This window comes from Felis catus, chromosome A3 (assembly GCF_018350175.1).
Source record: "Felis catus isolate Fca126 chromosome A3, F.catus_Fca126_mat1.0, whole genome shotgun sequence".
Lineage (NCBI taxonomy): Eukaryota > Metazoa > Chordata > Mammalia > Carnivora > Felidae > Felis > Felis catus.
This window is the reverse complement of record NC_058370.1, coordinates 10522231-10541132: the sequence shown is the minus strand read 5'-3', so window position 1 is coordinate 10541132 and position 18902 is coordinate 10522231. Positions and strand designations below refer to the sequence as shown.

At 52.7% G+C, this 18902-nt stretch overlaps 1 protein-coding gene across 2 annotated transcripts in view; it reads right to left on the bottom strand.

Moving 5' to 3' along the window:
• NFATC2 (nuclear factor of activated T cells 2) overlaps positions 1-18644 on the bottom strand; it is a 158727-nt gene extending 140083 nt beyond the window's left edge. The window contains exon 1 of one of the 2 annotated variants that reach the window (XM_023251100.2): positions 17969-18644. In XM_023251100.2, the coding sequence (XP_023106868.1) occupies positions 17969-18038 (70 nt within the window). In that variant the 5' untranslated portion in view covers positions 18039-18644. The remainder of the gene's footprint in view (positions 1-17968) is intronic. The other variant, XM_023251102.2, reaches the window with a different exon arrangement.
• Between the last annotated feature and the right edge of the window lie 258 nt (positions 18645-18902).

Here is an 18902-nt window from a genome sequence, read left to right as displayed (position 1 = left end):
CGGCTGCGGCCGCACCGCCCCGGCACCGCGCTTAGCCACCGGCCGGGCCGAGCTGGGGGCCTCCTCCTTCCCCCCTCCCCGCGGGCGAGGCTGCGCGCTCTGCGGGACCCAAGACCCAACGCCAAAGCCTCTGCCACCTGTAGTGTTGCCCAGCTGCTCCCAATCTTTTCCCTCCTTTCTCCTCTAAGCGGGGGAGGGGGGAACCAATCCCTTCTATGGCAGACTGAGTCTCCAGGTGCCTCTGGGTGCCCACAGCTGTGGCATGATATTGACCTACAGTCACTTGTGTACCCCTGACCGCAGGTTCCCAGGACCTGAGAAAGAACGCGAGGTACTCTGAGAGCACAAGCCTCACTCTTACATCTATACCTCGTTGGCCACCCACCGTGTGCCTGGTGCCAGGGACCCAGCGTGACCCAGACACTAACGACCTGGGACGTTCAAGGTGGGGGTAGGGGCAGGCATGAAGGCGATAAACGAAAGGACAAAGATCATCTTGAACAGTGTCCGGAGGGAATCGCCAGGGCTCTGGGGTAAGGGCTGGCTGTTGGAGAGGCCTTATTCTCTTGGGTGGTCACGTAGGGCCTCTCTGGGAGAGGACATTTGGATGAACCTAACTGATCTGGGGAAAGAGTGTTCGGGCAGCAGGAACCAAAGGAATGAATCCTAAAGCAAGAAGGGGCTGGCTGTGTTGCCAAGGAAAAGAGGGCAGTGCATTCAGAGAGGTGGGCAGGTAACAAGTCTCCTGGACACTTGTTACAAAGACAGATCCCAGGCCTCTCCGTGGAGCTTCCGATTCTGATTCCGTAAGTCTGGAGCAGAGGCTCAGGAGTGTGTGTTTTTCTATGTTTATTTATTTTTGAGAGAGACAGAGCGCAAGCAGGGGAGGGGCAGAGAGAGAGGGAGAGACACAGAATCTGAAGCAGGCTCCAGGCTCCCAACTATCATATCAGCACAGAGCCCGACGCAGGGCTCGAACTCACAAACCGTGAGATCATGACCGGAGCTGAAGTCAGATGCTTAACCGACTGAGCCACCCAGGCGCCCCAGGAATGTGTATTTTTTTTTTATAATTTTTTTTAACATTTATTTATTTTTGAGACAGAGAGAGACAGAGCATGAACGGGGGAGGGGCAGAGAGAGAGGGAGACACAGAATCGGAAGCAGGCTCCAGGCTCTGGGCCATCAGCCCAGAGCCCGACGCGGGGCTCGAACTCCCAGACCGCGAGATCGTGACCTGGCTGAAGTCGGACGCTTAACCGACTGCGCCACCCAGGCGCCCCATGGAATGTGTATTTTTAAATAAGCACCCAATGTGAATGTCATGAACAGGTACATTTGGGGAACGCTACATAGGAATCCAGTACCACGCCCACCCCACCCCCATAAAACAGTTCCAGGGGTCTCGGACCAAGTTAGCTGATGTCAGAAAATAGACTCATGGGAGCAGAAAGGGAGAGTAGAACAGTGGTCTTCGACCCGTACAGCATGTTAGAATTACCCGGAACACTTGTTAAATGTGCCTAGGCTTCACTCCGGGCCCACGGAACCAGAACATCCAAAGTTTTTTGTTTGTTTGTCCGTTTGTTTTTCCCCGATGACCTCAGTGCATGCAGTGTTGAAAATCTCTGCATCAGAAGATTAGATGGGGGAGGTTCAAAGATTCCCAGAGAGCCACAACTTGACCTCACATGGGGAATGACTCAAATCCTTCCCCCTGTGCCAGAAAGAACTGAGAATGTGCATCCTTCACATTCTCACCGCTCTGCTCCATGAAGGCATTTGTGCAAAGCTAGCGATTGTCATTCATTCCACAACGATTCACTGAGCACCTGCCAGGTACCTGAGCTGCTACAGATCTCAGGGATGCAGCCATCAACAGGACGGCATCTCTACCCTCATCATGCGTGTATCCTGGAAGCAAAGAGACACAGCAATGAATAGGGGGTTCCAAATGGCACTGAGACCAGTGGTTCTTAACCCAAGCTGTGCATTAGAATCACCTGGAGAGCTGTTTAAAAATGCAATGGCTGGGCCCCACCGGAGACCAGTTATAATCAGAATGCTAGAACACAGGGCCTGGGCATCAGGGTTTTGTAAAAGCTCCCCCCAGATGCTTCCAGCGTGTGGTCAGGGATGAGTAGCACTGGTTTAGACTCTCATTTCAGGGACCCACGCTGGGCTCAGGACTTGCCAACTTCCAGGGTTCCAGAAACCAGAGTTTCTGGTTGTCAGAGCAGAAAATGATCCTGTTCATTGGTTCCTAACCGTAAGGACAGCTACACTGGATGTATCCCAACACACATCTTAGGGCATCTGATAAATGTAGATGGAGGAGGGGAGAGTGATGACCCAGACTGGGACACTTAGAGCCAAGTATCTAGAAGGAGGTGGGTGCTCTGGGGTCCTTAGGACAGGACCCTGAAGTGTGGTCAGGGATAAACAAAGGAACCAGCCTACCCTTAAATAGAAAAAAGTAAGGGCTGCTGTCACCCTCATGTGTCCTTTCTCATTCCCCATCCTCTAATCAGGTAGACATCTGTTGATTGTTCCTACTTGGAATCATTCCCTGCTTCTGATAACAGCATCCCAGGGTGTTCCTTTGGGAAACTACTCTTGACACAATTTTGGCAAAACTTGTCCCATCCTCCTCTGGCAAAAAAAGTGGATGAATGACCCAGGCTTGACCAGAGAATTTTATCTCCTCTAGCCTATGAGACCTACTGAGGCAGGGGGCATGACTGCTTCATTCATACACGGCTTTATGTCCAGTGGATGTGTGGATGGATAGATGGACGAATGCAAGAGTGGGTGTTTGGATGGATGGATGCATGGATCCATGGATGCATGCATGGATGGATGCATGGATGGGTGGATGGATGGATGGATGCATGGATGGATGGATGCATGGATGGATGCATGCATGGATGGGTGGATGGATGGATGCATGGATGGGTGGATGGATGCATGGATAGGTAGATGGGTGGATGGATGAGAGGATGGATGGGTGGATGGATGGATGGATGCATGGATGGATGCATGCATGCATGGATGGATGGATGCATGGATGGGTGGATGGGTGGATGGATCCATGGATGGGTGGATGGGTGGATGGATCCATGGATGGGTGGATGGATGCATGGATGGATGCATGCATGCATGCATGCATGGGTGGATGGGTGGATGGATCCATGGATGGGTGGATGGATGCATGGATGGATGCATGCATGCATGGGTGGATGGATGCATGCATGGATGGATGGATGCATGCATGGATGGATGGGTGGATGAATGCATGGATGGATGCATGGATCCATGGATGGGTGGATAGATGCATGGATGGATGGATGCATGCATGCATGGATGGGTGGATGGGTGGATGGATGCGTGCATGGATGGATGGATGCATGCATGGATGGATGGGTGGATGAATGCATGGATGGATGCATGGATCCATGGATGGGTGGATGGATCAATGGATGGATGCATGGATAGGTGGATGGATGCACAGATGGGTGGATGGGTTGGGTGCATGGATTGATGGATGCATGGATGGACAGATGGATGCATGGATAGATGCATGGATGGGTGGATGGATGCATGGATAGACGCATGGATGGGTGGATGGATGCATGGATGGATGTATGGGTGTATGGGTGGATGGATGGATGCATGGATGGGTGGGTGGATGGATGCATGGATGGGTGGATGGATTAATCAATGGGTGCATTGATCAATTGATGAAAGAGTAGATATTTGGATGATAGTAGATAGATCAGTCAATGGCTCAATAGAAAAGTGGATGTTTCGGGGCACCTAGGTGGCTTGGTCGGTTGAGCATCCGACTTCGGCTCAGGTCATGATCTCACGGTCCATGAGTTCGAGCCTTGCGTCGGGCTCTGTGCTGACAGCTCAGAGCCTGGAGCCTGTTTCAGATTCTGTGTCTCCCTCTCTCTCTGCCCCTCCCCTTTTCATGCTCTGTCTCTCTCTGTCTCAAAAATAAATAAACATTAAAAAAAATTAAAAAAAAAAAAGTGGACGTTTGGCTGGAGGGATGGAGGGATGGATGGACAAAGAGAGTTTAACTCTCCCGTGTGAATAAGTTCCTTAGGTTTTTTAAGGCTCCTCCACCCTGAGGGTTACTCTGGCCACCCAGTTGTTAGTGCAAGAGCCTCAATCGTTCCCCGAACAACGTCCTCTCGAGATACCCAGCAAGATGAGATAATGAAGGGAAGAGCACGCGACAACTGACGAAGTGCCACAAACCCTTTGGCCTTAGGAAGGGCGGCTCAGGACACTCTGAACAAGGCCGTAGCGGCCTCAGTTGTTCCTCTGAACAGAGGATATATTTTAAAAGCTTCTAAGGTTTGGAATCTGCACCCACACGATCCGAATTCTTTCAAGGGAAGAGGTTCAGACCAGACCCCGCCCCCAGTCTCTGCTGGCACAGTGGGAGGTGACAGGTGTTCCTCCTCTAAGGGCCACCTTGAAGGGTGGGGGTTGGGGTTGAGGGGGAAGACACAGTTGCAACTCCAAAGTAAATAATTTGTGCTCTTAGGAGCAGGGATGGGGAGCAGAACGCGTGACCTTTATGCATTCAGGGGCCATCCCAGGGGGCGGGGGTGGGGCAGAGGCCTTGACATTGCAACTCTGTCAACCTCCTCTCTGACCTGCCGCTGACCTCCTTGCAGAACCTTAGCCTCTTAGTTTTCCTCCAGCCCTTCCAACACAAGTGCCAGGGGAAGCCAGTGAGGCCCCTGAGAGCTCGAAACTTCTAGTCACACACTGTACTGCTCTGGCCCTGGGCCAAGAATTCGGCTCAATTCAACGAGCGTTGACCCCAATGTGTGCTACAGGGCTTAGATCAAGGAAACCTGATGTAGATGGGGAGTTCAGGGAAGGCTTCCCTAGGAGGTGATGTTTCCGCAGAGACCAGAAAGTCGCCAGGGGACAGTGAGGGGAAGAACTAACAGCCAGCCGGCACAGTATGTGCAAAGGCCCCGAGGCAGGAGGAAGTATGAAGTGTTGGCGGGACGGAAAGGAAGACTGGAGTGGCAGGTGCTCAGGAACCTGAAGAAGGTGTAAGGTAAGGCTGGGAGGTAAGTGGGGGCCCTGGGACAACGTGGAGAATTCTGGACCTAAGAGCAATGGGGAGCAACCAAGCAGGATCAGGCGGTGTGCGACAAGATCACAGTCAAGTTTTTGAACAGTTGCTTGGGTTCTGTGTGAAGAAACTGCAGGGTAAAGGGTTGCAGCGGAAGACCAATTAGGAAGTGCCTGTAACCATGTAGGCAAGGGGTACCGGGAGCGTGAGCTGCAGCCACAGCAGCAAAGATGGAAACGGAGGCAGCACACAACAGACACACGTATGTACCCTCGTCCTGGGTCCATCCTTCCCCCTTCTAGGCTTCCTCTTAAAACGCAGCATAAATTTGATTCCACCTGAATACAAGTATGCGAGGGGCACTGGGCCCTGAGTCCTGAGGCCCATTCAGGTTGGCCCTGGAGGGACCCACTCACTGCTCACAGCTCCCTCCTTTGTCCCTCCTGGTCTAAAGCCCCTGTTTATCTGCAGCCCGGACCTCTCCCCTTAAATCTGGGGTCGTAGGCCCAGCTGCCAACCCAGCACTCCCTGTGGGCGTCCAACAGGCATCTCCAGCCGAACGTGTCCAAACCTCTCCGCTCCTGCTATTCCCAGCTCAAATATCACCCCCTCCCCGATTCACCCGGTTCTCTGACCCAAATCCAAGTGGTAGTCCTGGACCCGTCTTGTTTTCTCACACCCACAGGCAAACCCGCAGCAGAGCTGGGCATCTCTAGCCTCAAAATGGAATCTAGACCCGACCGTTTCTGGCCAACCTAAGACCTCTTCCTCCTTCCCCAGTAACCCACTTCCCGGCACGACTGCAGGAGTAGCCTCCTCCCCGGTCTGGCCACTTCCACTTTTGCCTTTACACAGAGCAGCCCGGGCGATCCTTTCAAAATACAGATCCGATCAATCCTGTGGCTTCCCCTTACGTTTAAGATCAAATACAAACACCTTGACCTACAAGGCCCTGGAGAAGCTGCCCCAAGCCCCAGCTCTCTTTGGATATCATCTCTCGCCACTCTCCCCTTCTCTGACTCGCTTCTGCCACCCTGATTGTCCACCTGTTCCTCGACCGTGCCAATCGTGGCCTCACCTCAGGGCCTTTGCACCAACTACTGCTGTCGATATTTGTCAGGCCACTCCCTCACCTTGTCCATCCCTCAGCTCAAGCGTCCCTCAGAGAGACCTTCCATGACCATCCCAATAAAAATAGCCCCCCCTAGCATTCTCTGGCCCGGCACCCGTGTTCCTCCAAGCCTTCATCTCTACAGTATTTGGTACTCATCTGTATATTTCCTCACCTGTTTATTGCCTGTTCTTGTCACTGGAATGTAAGCCCCACAGGGGCAAGGATGTGGGTCTGCTTTGTTCACTGGATTATCTGGGGTTGTCAGATTTAGCAGATTAAAAATACACAACACCCAGTTAAATCTAAATTTTAGACACACAACAAATTTTTTTTTTTAGTGTATGTTCCATATATTATATGGGACATAATTTATTTTAAGTTTATTTCTTTATTTTGAAAGAGGCAGCACGAGTCGGGGAGGGGCAGAGAGAGAGGGAGATAGAGAGAATCCCAGGCAGGCTCCATGCTGCTGCGGGGCTCAATCCTGTGAACCATGAGATCATGAACCTGAGCCAAAACCAAGAGTCAGACGCTTAACCAACTGAGCCACCCAGGCGCCCCTACCTGGGGCCTATTTAAACTAAATATGATTCATTGTTTGAAACTCAGAGTTACCTGGGCATCCAGTACCCCGGCTGTATCCCCAGATCCTAGAATAGTGCCCAGCACATGGCAGGCAGTCACTAAAAGGCAGCTGACGGAAGGAAGGGATGAAAGAACAGTGCCCATCACAGCTTCTCCTGAGAGATCAGTCCACACCTGAGCTTGCTTCAGCAGGGGCACCTGGGTCCCCGCTTTCCTCAGTTTAATGGGACTTAAATTGTGTTTTGCACAATCAGCGGCCCAACCTCTAGAGTGGTTATGACACCTGTAATCATTTTTATAAGAGAAACATCTCATCTGACTCAGTGGTTTCAGGGAAATTCTGCCCGTACATGTTTTTTGGTGAGAAAGAAAAAAAATACTTCTAGAAATATGTCCTGTTATAGAAAATATGTGCTTGAGGTCATTATAGCAAGACTGGGTGGGGGGGAGCACCTGTGTGGCTCAGTCGGTTGGGCATCCAACTCCTGATTTTGGCTCAGGTCATGATCCCAGGGTCATGGGGTCGAGCCCCACATTGGGCTCTGTGCTGAGCGTGGAACCTGCTTCAGATTCTCTCTCTCCCCCTCTGCCCCTCTCTCCTGATTGCGCGCAGGCTCTCTCTCTTTTTCTCACTCTAAAAAAAAATAAGACTGGTACATCGGAATCCAGTCACCACTGCCCCCACCCCCACTGACCTCCCTGATGGTCAATGGCACCCACAGTCCTGAAAACGTAAATGTTTGGCCAAGGTTGGGGAGGGGACCTTCTGGTATAATAAGGAATGTCCCAGAGCTGGGAGGCCCAGGATCCAATCCAAGTTCTTCCTCTAACTCACTCTGCAACTTTCAAGCAAGCCACCTGGGCTTACTGTGCCTCAGTCTCTCCATCTGTAAGATGGGGGGGGGGGTAGTGAACTGGATAATACCTGAGCCCCGGTTCTGGCTCTAATATTCCAGGATTCTCTGACGCTCACCCGGGTGGCCGCCAGGGCCATCTTCATGGGATACAACCTGTGAAGTCACACAGGACCCCGTGCGCAGAAGGACCCTACGCTTAGTTGGCTCTGCCGTCACCGTCTTAAGATTCTTAATTTTTGAACATGGGACTGCACCCTTTCCCTTTCCACCGGGCCCCGCAAAATGAGGCAGCCGGGCAGGATGGCAGAATTCAACGAGTAAGTCACGATTCTCATCACGAACTCCACATCTTGACAACGCCCGTGGTAATAAAAGCTTGACTACAAAATGTAGGCACTGAAACCTTTCTTTTTAAGTCTAATCCAAGAAGTAGGAAGATTCTTCACCAGATTCCAGAAACAATCCCGCCTCGACATCAAGCACATCCTAGGATTCTCACCCTAGATGTTAATATTATCATTTATAGATGGATGCGTTGGACTCCCCCGGGCCTGGAACTCGGAAAAGCCAAATGAGGCTAGATTCAAGCAATGCCAACATCTCAGCCATCAAATAAATGGTATTTCCATAAAATGTTTTTAAAAATCAAAATGAATGAGTTGCCTGGGTGGCTCAGTCGGTTGGGCGTCCAACTTCGGCTCAGGTCATGATCTCACCGCTTGTGAGTTCAAACCCCGCATCGGGCTCTGTCCTGACAGCTTGGAGCCTGGAGCCTGCTTCAGATTCTGTGTCTCCCTCCCCCCACTCATGCTAGGTCTCTCTCTCTCTCTCTCTCTCTCTCTCTCAAAAATAAACATTAAAAAAAATTAAAGGGGTGCCTGGGTGGCTCAGTCGGTTGAGCGCCCGACTTCGGCTCAGGTCATGATCTCAGTCTGTGAGTTCGAGCCCCGTGTCGGGCTCTGTGCTGACAGCTCACAGACTGGAACCTGCTTCAGATTCTGTGTCTCCCTTTCTCTGCCCCTCCCCTGCTCACACTTTCTCTCTCTCTCTCTCTCTGTCTCAAAAATAAATAAACATTAAAAAATGTCTTTAGTTAAAAAACACAAAAATCAAAATGAATGTGAAAAAAAAAAAAATCCATGGCAAGCAAACTATTCCGGAGCCTGAGGCTAAAGGAAAAATGAGTAACACTGATCCTGTCTTGATTTAAATTTTTTGTTTTTATCTTTGGTTTAGCATGGATTTTTGACATCAATTTTGCTTTTTAAAATATTACTCATCTCGATTATGGAGTCTTCTGGGGTTTCCTTACGTTTCGCCTCCCTCCCCTCCCCCTCCCCGCAAAAGCCATTTTCAGGAACGAGCTCCTTATGAATGGGGGGGACAGCAAGACCGGTTTGAGACCCGACTTCTACTCCACTCTGCCACCTACATCGTCTTTTAAAGTCTGCACAGGACTTCTCCGCTGTGAGAAAACCAATCCCCAGGAGGGGATTGCTCTGAGGGAGCGAGGTTCTACTGAAAAAGTAGCCCCCCAGCCCCCCACAGCTGTCCCTTGTCCCCCTGAGCCTGTGAGCTTGAGACCCCAGCTTCCGGGTTCTTGACTCCTCCTACCTGGTCCCTGCTCACCCAGCACCTCCCGACTGTGTTTCTCCTCTTGACGCCTTGCTTCCCGGAAGTTCCCCTCTGCCTTCCGAAACTGATCCTTAGCAGGGGAGCGTGGGGGCAAACTCACCTTCCCTGTAAACCCGCTGTCCTTGCCTTTAATTAAGCAGCGGGTGCCATGGGCGGCGGGGAGCTTCATCTGCTGCTGTTGAAGGCGACGAAGGGCTGGCAGGTTAGGGGACCGGGGCTTAGCAGGTAAATGGCTTCATGTAGGATTGTCTCCCCGACTTCACAAAAGGAAAAATCTTCCCCTGACTTTCAGAAGCAAACGGGCATGTCTTCTCTACCTTGGACTTTCTCCATAAGGCCTAGCTGTTACCTTGCATCTGGCAGACCCTTCATACACACCTCTGAGCTCACGGGGTGAGTGAATGAAGTAGGTCATCCAGAACCCACAGAAAAGACCCCGGAGATCTGGCAGACAATGGGTTTATCCCCTTTAGGACAGCCTTGAAGGTTATGAGGCTGAAGGAAAGTACAAACTTGAATTTAAAACAATAACACGGCAGCTAATGTGAACGGACCACTTTTTTGTTTTTGTTTATTTTGGGGACAGAGAGAGACGGAGCATGAACGGGGGAGGGGCAGGGAGAGAGGGAGACACAGAATCCGAAGCGGGCTCCAGGCTCCGAGCCGTCAGCACAGGGCCCAACGCGGGGCTCGAACTCACGGACCGTGAGATCGTGACCCGAGCCGAAGTCGGACGCTTCACCGACTGAGCCACCCAGGCGCCCCTGAACTGACCATTTCTATCTACGCTGAGAGCATCACAGACATGATCTTTAAACCTCCAAGCACCCCCTCCCCATGTGCAAGGATTCCTATTATCCACTTTTCAGTTAAGGAAACTAGGCCCAGAGTAGGTCGTGATGTCACTTCTAAAAGTCACACAAGCCACCACGGAAATGGTTTTGTCCCACACAAGTCTGATATTCATTACTGAGTCACACTGTTCCTCAGTTATTAGCTAAGGGCGGATTTGCTAAGGGACATTTTGGACCAAGATGAAACGCTGAAAAAAAAGTCTTATGACTCCCAGTGATAGCAGAGGACGAAGGAGGGGCTGAATTGGGGCGTCTCGACTAGACCGAGGGCAAGATGTGTCTGAAGTGGTCTGTATTATTCGCAAAATTAGTGGCATCTACTCCCGTCGCCAAAAACAGGGACCATTCCTTGCGGGACCCCAGGACCCCGAGGGAACACAGTTCGGGAACCACAAAGCCTCACACCCTATGGACTGGAAAGTACCACCTCTCCCCACCTCGTCTGCCCCACGCCGGTCCCAGCCACCACTAACTGCCACCCACGCCACCCTGACGGCCTCCCAGGTGCATTCGGAGCACGTACTCTTACCCGCCAGAGGCCGTCTGCACTTAATGGTCAGTATGAGCTTTTACTAGATTAACGAGACCACACCCTCTGCTGCTTAAAATTCCCCTAACGCCTCCCCATGACCCTGAGAGTGAACCTCGAGCTGCTCCTTCCCTGGCTTGCCTCCATGATCCCGTCCCCTATCACACTCCCCGGGCCTCTCAGGTCCAGCCGTACAGGCTTTCTCGCTGCTCACTGAACGTTCCAAGAACATCTCTCTTCTCGGGACCTCTTCCTTCTGCCTGGATGCTCTTCTCCCAAACGTTTCATAGGCAAACCCCAGGCCACTCAGAAGTCAGTGAAAAAGACATCTCTTCGAAGAGAAAGGGGGCCATTCAGTCTGAATGAGCGATCTCTACTGTGCGGGTCACGCTGTGTGTCTTCCCCAAATCATGTTCAGTTCCTAACCCCAGGTACCTGGAAATGTGGTCTTACTTGGAAATAGGGTCTTTGCAGATGTAATCAAGTTAGGGTGAGCTCTTTAGAACTAAAGGCTCGAATCCAATGCCTGGTATCCTTATGGAAAAAAAGGAGGGAAACACACATACACAAGGAAGGCCACGTGAGGGCAGATGGAGAGACCAGAGAGATGTACCTACAAGCAAGGACTGCCAGGAGCCACCAGAAGCCGGAAGAGACGAGGAGGGGTCCTCCCCTAGAGCCTTCAGAGAGAACACGGCCCTGTCCACACCTCGATTTTAAACTTTTAGTCCCCGAAACTGTGAGAAAATAGATTTCTGTTGTTTTAAGCCACCCAGTTTGTGGTAACTTGTGAGGGCAGCCATAGGAAACGAATACTCCCACCCACCACCCATGCGTGTACACGTACACGTATACACATATACATGCACACACATATACGTGCATATGTGCATACGTATGCACACATGTGTGCACACATTACCCACACACATGTACGCATGCATGCTTGCACACGTGCACATATACATGCATGCACACGTGCATACACATATACATATAAACACGCACACATGCATATACATATGCATGCATCTATACACACAATACATGCACGCATGAGTACATGCATACACACATGCACATATATATGCATATACACATGTGCCCACACGCATATACACATACACATGCATACACGTATATACACATGAATACACGCACATGTGCATGCACACACACATATATACACATGCCTACACATACATACGCACATGCATGCACATGCACATACGTGCACACATGCGTGCACATACACACATACACATATATGCACATGCGTGCACATGCACATATACACATGCATGCACATGCACATACATGCATGCATACATGCGCACGTGTGTTAGTGCACGTACATATGCACACACGCATACACACGTGCACACATACGTGCTTACGTGCTGATACCAAGTCATTCCCAGCTCTATTCTCCTACTTTGGTCTCTAGCATTTGACCCCATTTGAAACTATCTTGGGTATTCCCGGGTCCACTTGCTTGCCGCTTGTCTCATGAAGGCAGACTGTCTCATTCCCTACTCCTTCCCCAGCATCTGGGATGGCAACCGGCACATAGTAAATGCTCCAAAATTGTTGATGAAAATGAGTTCGATGGTCAAGGGAGCTTTCTTAGAAGAGGTGAGAATGAGCTGGGCCTTGAGGAAAGGTGTGGAAGGAGGGGACAGCAGGTGAACAGGCTGGCCCGGGCAGAGGGAAGGCCTGAGGGGCACGTGTGCAAAAGGAGTGAGTGGAATAGGCAGAGACTGGCTCCGGGGGCAGCAGCAGTGCCAGCGATGGGAGCACTTGAGTCACCGAAGAAGCGCCAGTGGAGCCCTGGCTGCCGAGAGAGACTTTGGGCCCCTGGACAGGTCCGTCGTGCTGGAGAAGATCAGACAGGGAGGGCATGGGGGCTGCCCGAAGTTACTGGGTGGCCCAGAAAGTCAAGGTGGAAGGCGGGAGAAGTCCCCAGCCCCCAGCCCCGCTCCAAATATTGTGGAGGGTCCTGCAGGGGGACGTGGCCCCCTCTCGCGCTCACCGTCTCACGGGGTGGTCCTGCCGCAGGAAGCAGCGGGGACAGGACCGTGGGCCATTAGACGCCAAGCTCCGGGCATCAACAGGGTCTGGGCCTGCCCTCAAAATGCCTTGACTGCTCCCCGTCTCAGTTTCCTCGTCCCTAAACGGGGATCATATTCCATACCAGCCTCCTGGGGGTTTTGCGAGAAGCCACTGAGATAATACGGGTAAAGTGCTTGGCCGCACAGAATGTGTATGAAACAGAACACAGGTCACCTTGTTGTTACGATCATTCAACTTAACAGGGAGCAACGGGGTGGAGCGGGCTGCACCCAGCCTCTGTGACTTAGCCGTGTGACCCTGGGGGGTGACTGGACCTCTTTGTGCAAGAAAGGCATGATAGCTCTCAGGCCGGTGTGAGGTTACTGGGGTGGTGCCAGGAGGGGTCCTGGCCCATAGCCGGCAGTCGGCAAGTAGCATTAGCAGCCGTGCTCTTTGAGACTGACTCATTGCAGACAACGTGGGAGCATGTGCCTGTTGGATGGCCCAGGAGGAACCTTGCTTCGGTCACCAGCCTTGGGGGGGGGGAAATGCAAAAGTCAAAGTCCACCACTGTTATGAAAAGGATGCCAACGAGAGTGAACCAAACAGATGACACCCTGCTTCAGAGTTTATCTTAGCTCTGGGGCCCTAACAAGTCACATCACCCAACCTGTGCATCATCCATCCATCCATCCATCCATCCCTTCATCCATCTGTCCACCCATTTAATACAAAAAAGTACCGAGCACTTACTAAGTGCTAGGCACTGCTCAAGGCACTGGGGCGACAGGAGTGAACAAGACAGCTGTGGCTTCTGCTTCCTGGAGTTGAAGTCTGAAAGAAGACAGGAGGGAAGCATGGACAGTTACCCCCCGTGTGACCAGCACAGGGCGGGGGCATCCAGTCCCGTCTGGGCAGTCAGAGTCTTAAATCCCTGTTCTAACAAAGGAACAAAAACAGAAACCTGCCTGGCTTCTTCCAGGTAAGATGTGAAATACTCAGTCAGTCGTGCATGTAGTAAGGGAGACGTCTCCAACAAGAAAATGCACGAGGAAGCACCTGGCAATTGTTTTTTTTACTTTGGATTCTTTTTTGGGGGGCGAGGGGTGGAGAGTAAATATTGAGCTAATGAGTTACACAGTAATAATGGCAGCAATTATCTTGAAGTGGGCACTTTGAGGGTCATATTGTTTATTAAAAGATTGAAACTCTCCATAGATGAATAAATAATTGCCCTCATCCCCTCCAAGGGTCTCTGCTCCCTGGGGACCTTCCTTGCAACTCAGCAAATAAAGGGTTGAAGCCTGACCCAGCGGGGGAGTCCGTTGGGACCTGCTTCTGCTGTTCCGACCGGCTGATGCTCAGATGTTAAATGTATCAGCTATTACTCTACGTATTATTACCGTCATCCTTTTCAATGTGGGGTAATCGAGACACAGGAAAGTGAAGCTACCTGCACAAGGTCAGGCAGCTAACAAGTGGCAGAGGCAGGATGTGACCTCAGATCACTCGGATCCCAAGCGACTGACCTCTCTCCAGTGTAGAAATGTCACCGGGGCCCCACTGTAGTCACAGGAATAGACCTGGCCCCTGTCCTAAGGGGGCTTACAATCCAGTTAAGGAAAGTTTTTAATGAAGGTAGTCGGAGGAGCATCTGGAAAAAATGACTGCTGCTGTCTGAAGTTCTGGGGAAAGAGGGAGAGACCCACAGGTCTCGCGGGGGTCAGGGGGTGGGGGCGGGGCGATGGGGTAGGAATGGAAGGGCTGAGCCAGGAGGAGGGGCCTTGGAGAGGTCTCTGTCCAGTACAGGCAGGAGGCAGTGCCGACTTAAGAGCCTCCTGGCCATTGTGGGACTGTCTCCCTCGAGTGGAAGTGGAAACATTGTGATTTCATGGGCAAAAAGCTCTCCCTGACTCATGCTACAACTGAAACAAGTCAGCTGCTGCCTCAGTTTCCCTGTCTCTAACGATGATGCCTGTTCCCTCCCCATCCTCCCACACTTCTCTGTTTCCCTCCCGGGATATGTCAAGGAGCAATGTGGTGCAGGGAAAAGATCCCGGGACCAGGGTCAGGTCTGCCTCGCTTTCCTCATCTGTCAAACTATAATAATATTAATGAGTGCCAGGGGCGCCTGGGTGGCTCAGCCAGCTAAGCGTCCGACTTCGGCTCAGGTCATGATCTCACGGTCCGTGGGTTTGAGCCCCGCGTCGGGCTTGGTGCTGACAGCTCGGAGCCTGGAGCCTGCTTCGATTCTGTGCCTCCCTCTCTCTCTGCCCCTCCCCCTCTCAAAAAAAAATAAACACTAAATTTTTTTTAAAAAATATATTAATGAGTTCCAGAGACAACAGAGCAAATGGTAGAGAGGCTGGATTCAAATTACAGCTCCATCACGTCCCCGCTGGGTGACACTTGGCCAGTCACAGCACGTCTCTGTGCCTCACTCCCCTCCTCCGTGAAGGAGTCAAAAATTGCATACTTACCACGCATATACAGTTGCCCTGAAGATGAAATGACTTCATACTTCTAAAATACCCAGCCAGTGCCCGTGTGTGTCTGCCCTCACCACTGTCACGTGCCAGGCATCGCGCTAACTTGCTGTGTGACCTGAGGCACGACAGCCCTCGTGGTCCTCGACCGTCAGGCAATCGTAGCATTTAGTGTGTGTTAACCTCCCGTGAAGCACAGAGGGAAGCATTTCGTGTGCCTGATTTCACGTGGATGCTCATGATGGCCCCACCAGGTCACCACGATCCTTATCCCCTCTTGCAGGTGAGGAAACAACGCTTTACAAGCCGTGATCTCAGCCCCATCTGTGCCACTGGGAAGCTCCGGTAAGGTAAAAGGGTACCTTGAGAGATTTAAAGCACCGCATCCCTTCAAAGAGTTTTCGCTGTGACATCCAGTCTCCATATCAAGATGTCACTGTTTTGCATCTTCAAGGTAAAAGGAATTGCAGGCAACGTTTCCAGGTGCCCTACCTGTGTCACCTCGCCGAAGCTCGCAACAACTTGTAAGGGAGACACTGTTACTGGCTCCATTTCACAGATGTGGAAACTTAGGCACAGAGAGGTTAAGTCACTTGCCCCAGATCACCCAGCTGCAATGTGGCAAAGCAGAAATTCTAATCCAAGCAGAAGACGGGGAGTTTGGGTCCGGGGTTGGGCAGAGTTCGCCCTGGGGTTGTTTATTCCTAAAATACTTTCCATCTTCCCACTTCAGATGAACCTGCACACACCTCTTCCAGATCTTCAGTCTTTCCCAGAACCCTGACCCAACGCTGCCCGGCAAGGCTAGTATTTTCTTACCATGCAAATATTTCTATTCACTATTGCTGACCCCACCCATCGGCATGCACACGACAGGTCTATTCCTAGGAGCGCGGTGGCGCTGAGTTTAAAAGGGCGTGAGATTTTCCCTCGGGAGACCCCTGGGCGGGACATGGGGGAAACGACTCACGCCAGCTGTCTTTGATGCCTGGGATTGCATTCTGTGTGCCCAGTTGCCTTGGCATGCTAAATGTGGTTTGCCGGGAACAATGCGGGGCCCTGTCTCCCACATGCGTGCACTCACAGTGGCACGCACGCACTCACAATCCCTGCACACAAGAGTTCGGGCCAGGGAGGGTCGCAATGCATGTGCACGCCCAGAATACACATCCTTCGAGACCCTGAGAGAGGAGCGAGTTCATAAACCCAGAGCAGGGGTGTAACCGCCTCAATAAAATGTGAGGCTTGTTGGATCACACAGTAAAACAGAAGCCCAACTTCTCCTCCAGGCTCGCTCTCTCTCTCTCTCTCTCTCTCTCTCTCTGAATACAGCTGAATGTGGCGTTCGTCTGTCCCCCACCGCCACCCCCACCGTCGTAACATCAAACACCACTTTTCGGTTTGTGTGACAATAAAAGCCGGCTCGTGTCCGTAATAGATCTGTCAGCCGGCCGCGAGTATCATTTTTACAGATGATGCGATGTTAGTAATGTGTTTTGGCCACCATTGTCACATGCTTGACCACTAGCAGAGAACAAGATAAACTGGTACCAGTAAAAAGGTTCAAAGCACTGGCAGGGCTTGCTTTCAAAAGTGCAGCTCGGCTAAAAATACATGTCACTGAGGTCTGCTGTGGAAAGCACACTATTTACCTAACCCAAGGCATTTGGCCTCACTCTGGTTTAAAAAAAAAAAAAAAAGAAAGAAAAAAAAGCCCTTCAGGTTTATTTACTGAAATTGTCATTTCTTTTGCCCCAGAACTTTAATCAGCCACACGGAGCACAAAACCTACATTCAACTCCGATTTTATGACACGAGGCTAACTCCTCCTACGCATATTTATTTCACTTAACTCTTGCAGGCCTGCCCTCTGGCAGTGTCCCCCCGCTATGCGCCCGGCTGGCCTCTGAAAAACACATCACGCTGCCTGGTTCCCACTCTGAACGCCCGCGTCGTTAGCGTCCGGCCGAGAGCCCTCGCTGTCCCAACCGGACGGCTACTTTCATATCATATTCGTATAGGCTAAGCCCCTCCCGTAAGGTCCAAATAGTATGATTCCGGGGCTGACTCCAAGAGGATGGGGAAAGACAGAAACCCAGAAAGGGGAGTGTAATCAGATCGCCAAACAAACTGATGGTACATTGCACTTAAAAGGGGAGCGGAGGACCGTATCCACCAGGCACAGCAAACGGGGGGAAAGAAAGTTGTTTAAATGTCCCAGGGCATGTGCCGCTCTAACTGTTGAAAAGCAAAACCCTCCTTACTGTATCTATGATACAGCAAAATGCCAAGCGTGTTCTCCTAAAGGAAGAAAAAAAAGCTAGACGAGGAGGATGATGATGAGGATGATGAGGATGAAACTGAAAGGCATCCCCTGTCAAAAGCCCGGTGCTGAAATGGTTAAGCAGCTCTCGGGTTAGTAGCAAGAACCTCTCCCACTGTCCCACCGAGGGGACAGTCCTCACGACGGACTTGCCCAGGGAATCCCGGCCTCGGGACCCTTCACTGCCCCCCTGCCAAGTGGCCTGACGTTGGCTCCCCCCCCCCGCCCGGTCTCCCCTCCTGGGCCAGGGGCGAGGGTACCTCTCCTCCTGGCCCCTCTACCTGCGCGCGCGCCCCAGGAGACCGCGGTCCCCGGGCCTCCCCGCGACCTGAGCCCGGGGCCGAAAGCGCTGCCCGAGAGGAGCGAAAGGGACAGAGCTGGAGGGCGGGAGGAGGAAGAGACCGAAGCAGGAGGCGATCGCTCGCTTACCTTGGTCCACAGACCCCATGATGCGGAGGGGTTGGCAGTGCCCCGGTCTGAACGCAGCCTCTCTCTGCATCGGGGGGCGGACAGGGGCTCGGCGCGCCGTGGGAGAGGGAGAGCCGCGGGGCCCGTCCTCCCTAAAGCATGCTCGCCGGGCTGGCTCAGGAGCCTGCGAGCGGCCCGGGAGCTGCGCGCCTGCCGCCTCCGGGCTCGGGCTCCCGGCTCCCGGCTCCCGGCTCCCGGCTCCCGCCTCCGGGCTCGGGCTCCCGGCTCCCGCTTCCTGCCTCCGGGCTCGGGCTCCCGGCTCCCGGCTCCCGGCTCCCGGCTCGGGCTCCGGCTGCGGCTCCCGGCTCCCACCTCCGGGCTCCCGGCTCCCGGCCCCCGGCTCCCGCTCCCGCTCCCGGCGCGGCTGGGCGCTCGGGCTTACTCGAGAGGGAACGCGACTTCCTTCCCCGCGCTCCGTGTTTATAGGCTTTCAATGCAGTAAAATAACGGGATTCCCTCACTGTTTCCTCCTGTTTATCCAGCGCCATGGAAACCGCTGGATCCCGGCCATCTCCAAAACTAAGGGCTTTCCTGCAAACTTCACACTCAGGAATCCATGACGTCGCCTCCTCCGCGGCCAGCCAGCTCCGTGGCTCCCTCGGCCGCCAGCACAAGTCCCTGATTGTTCGGGAGAAAAGTCGGGGAGAGGGAGCAGAGGCGGGCGACGGCGAGGAGAAGGGTGGGGGCGCGCGGCGTCCAAGTCGGCCTTGCAGGAGCTCCGCGGCCGTCTGCAAGCATCGCCCGCGCCGCCGCCTCCCCTCGCCCGCCGCAGCGCTCAGCAACCCGTGCCCCACACGCCTAAGCCCCCCGTTTTGCAAGGGGGCCTCTCTCCCCGAGCAAGCTGCCCCGGGCTCAGACCCACACCCCAGGGGGTCAAGGCCCCCTGGACACTGAC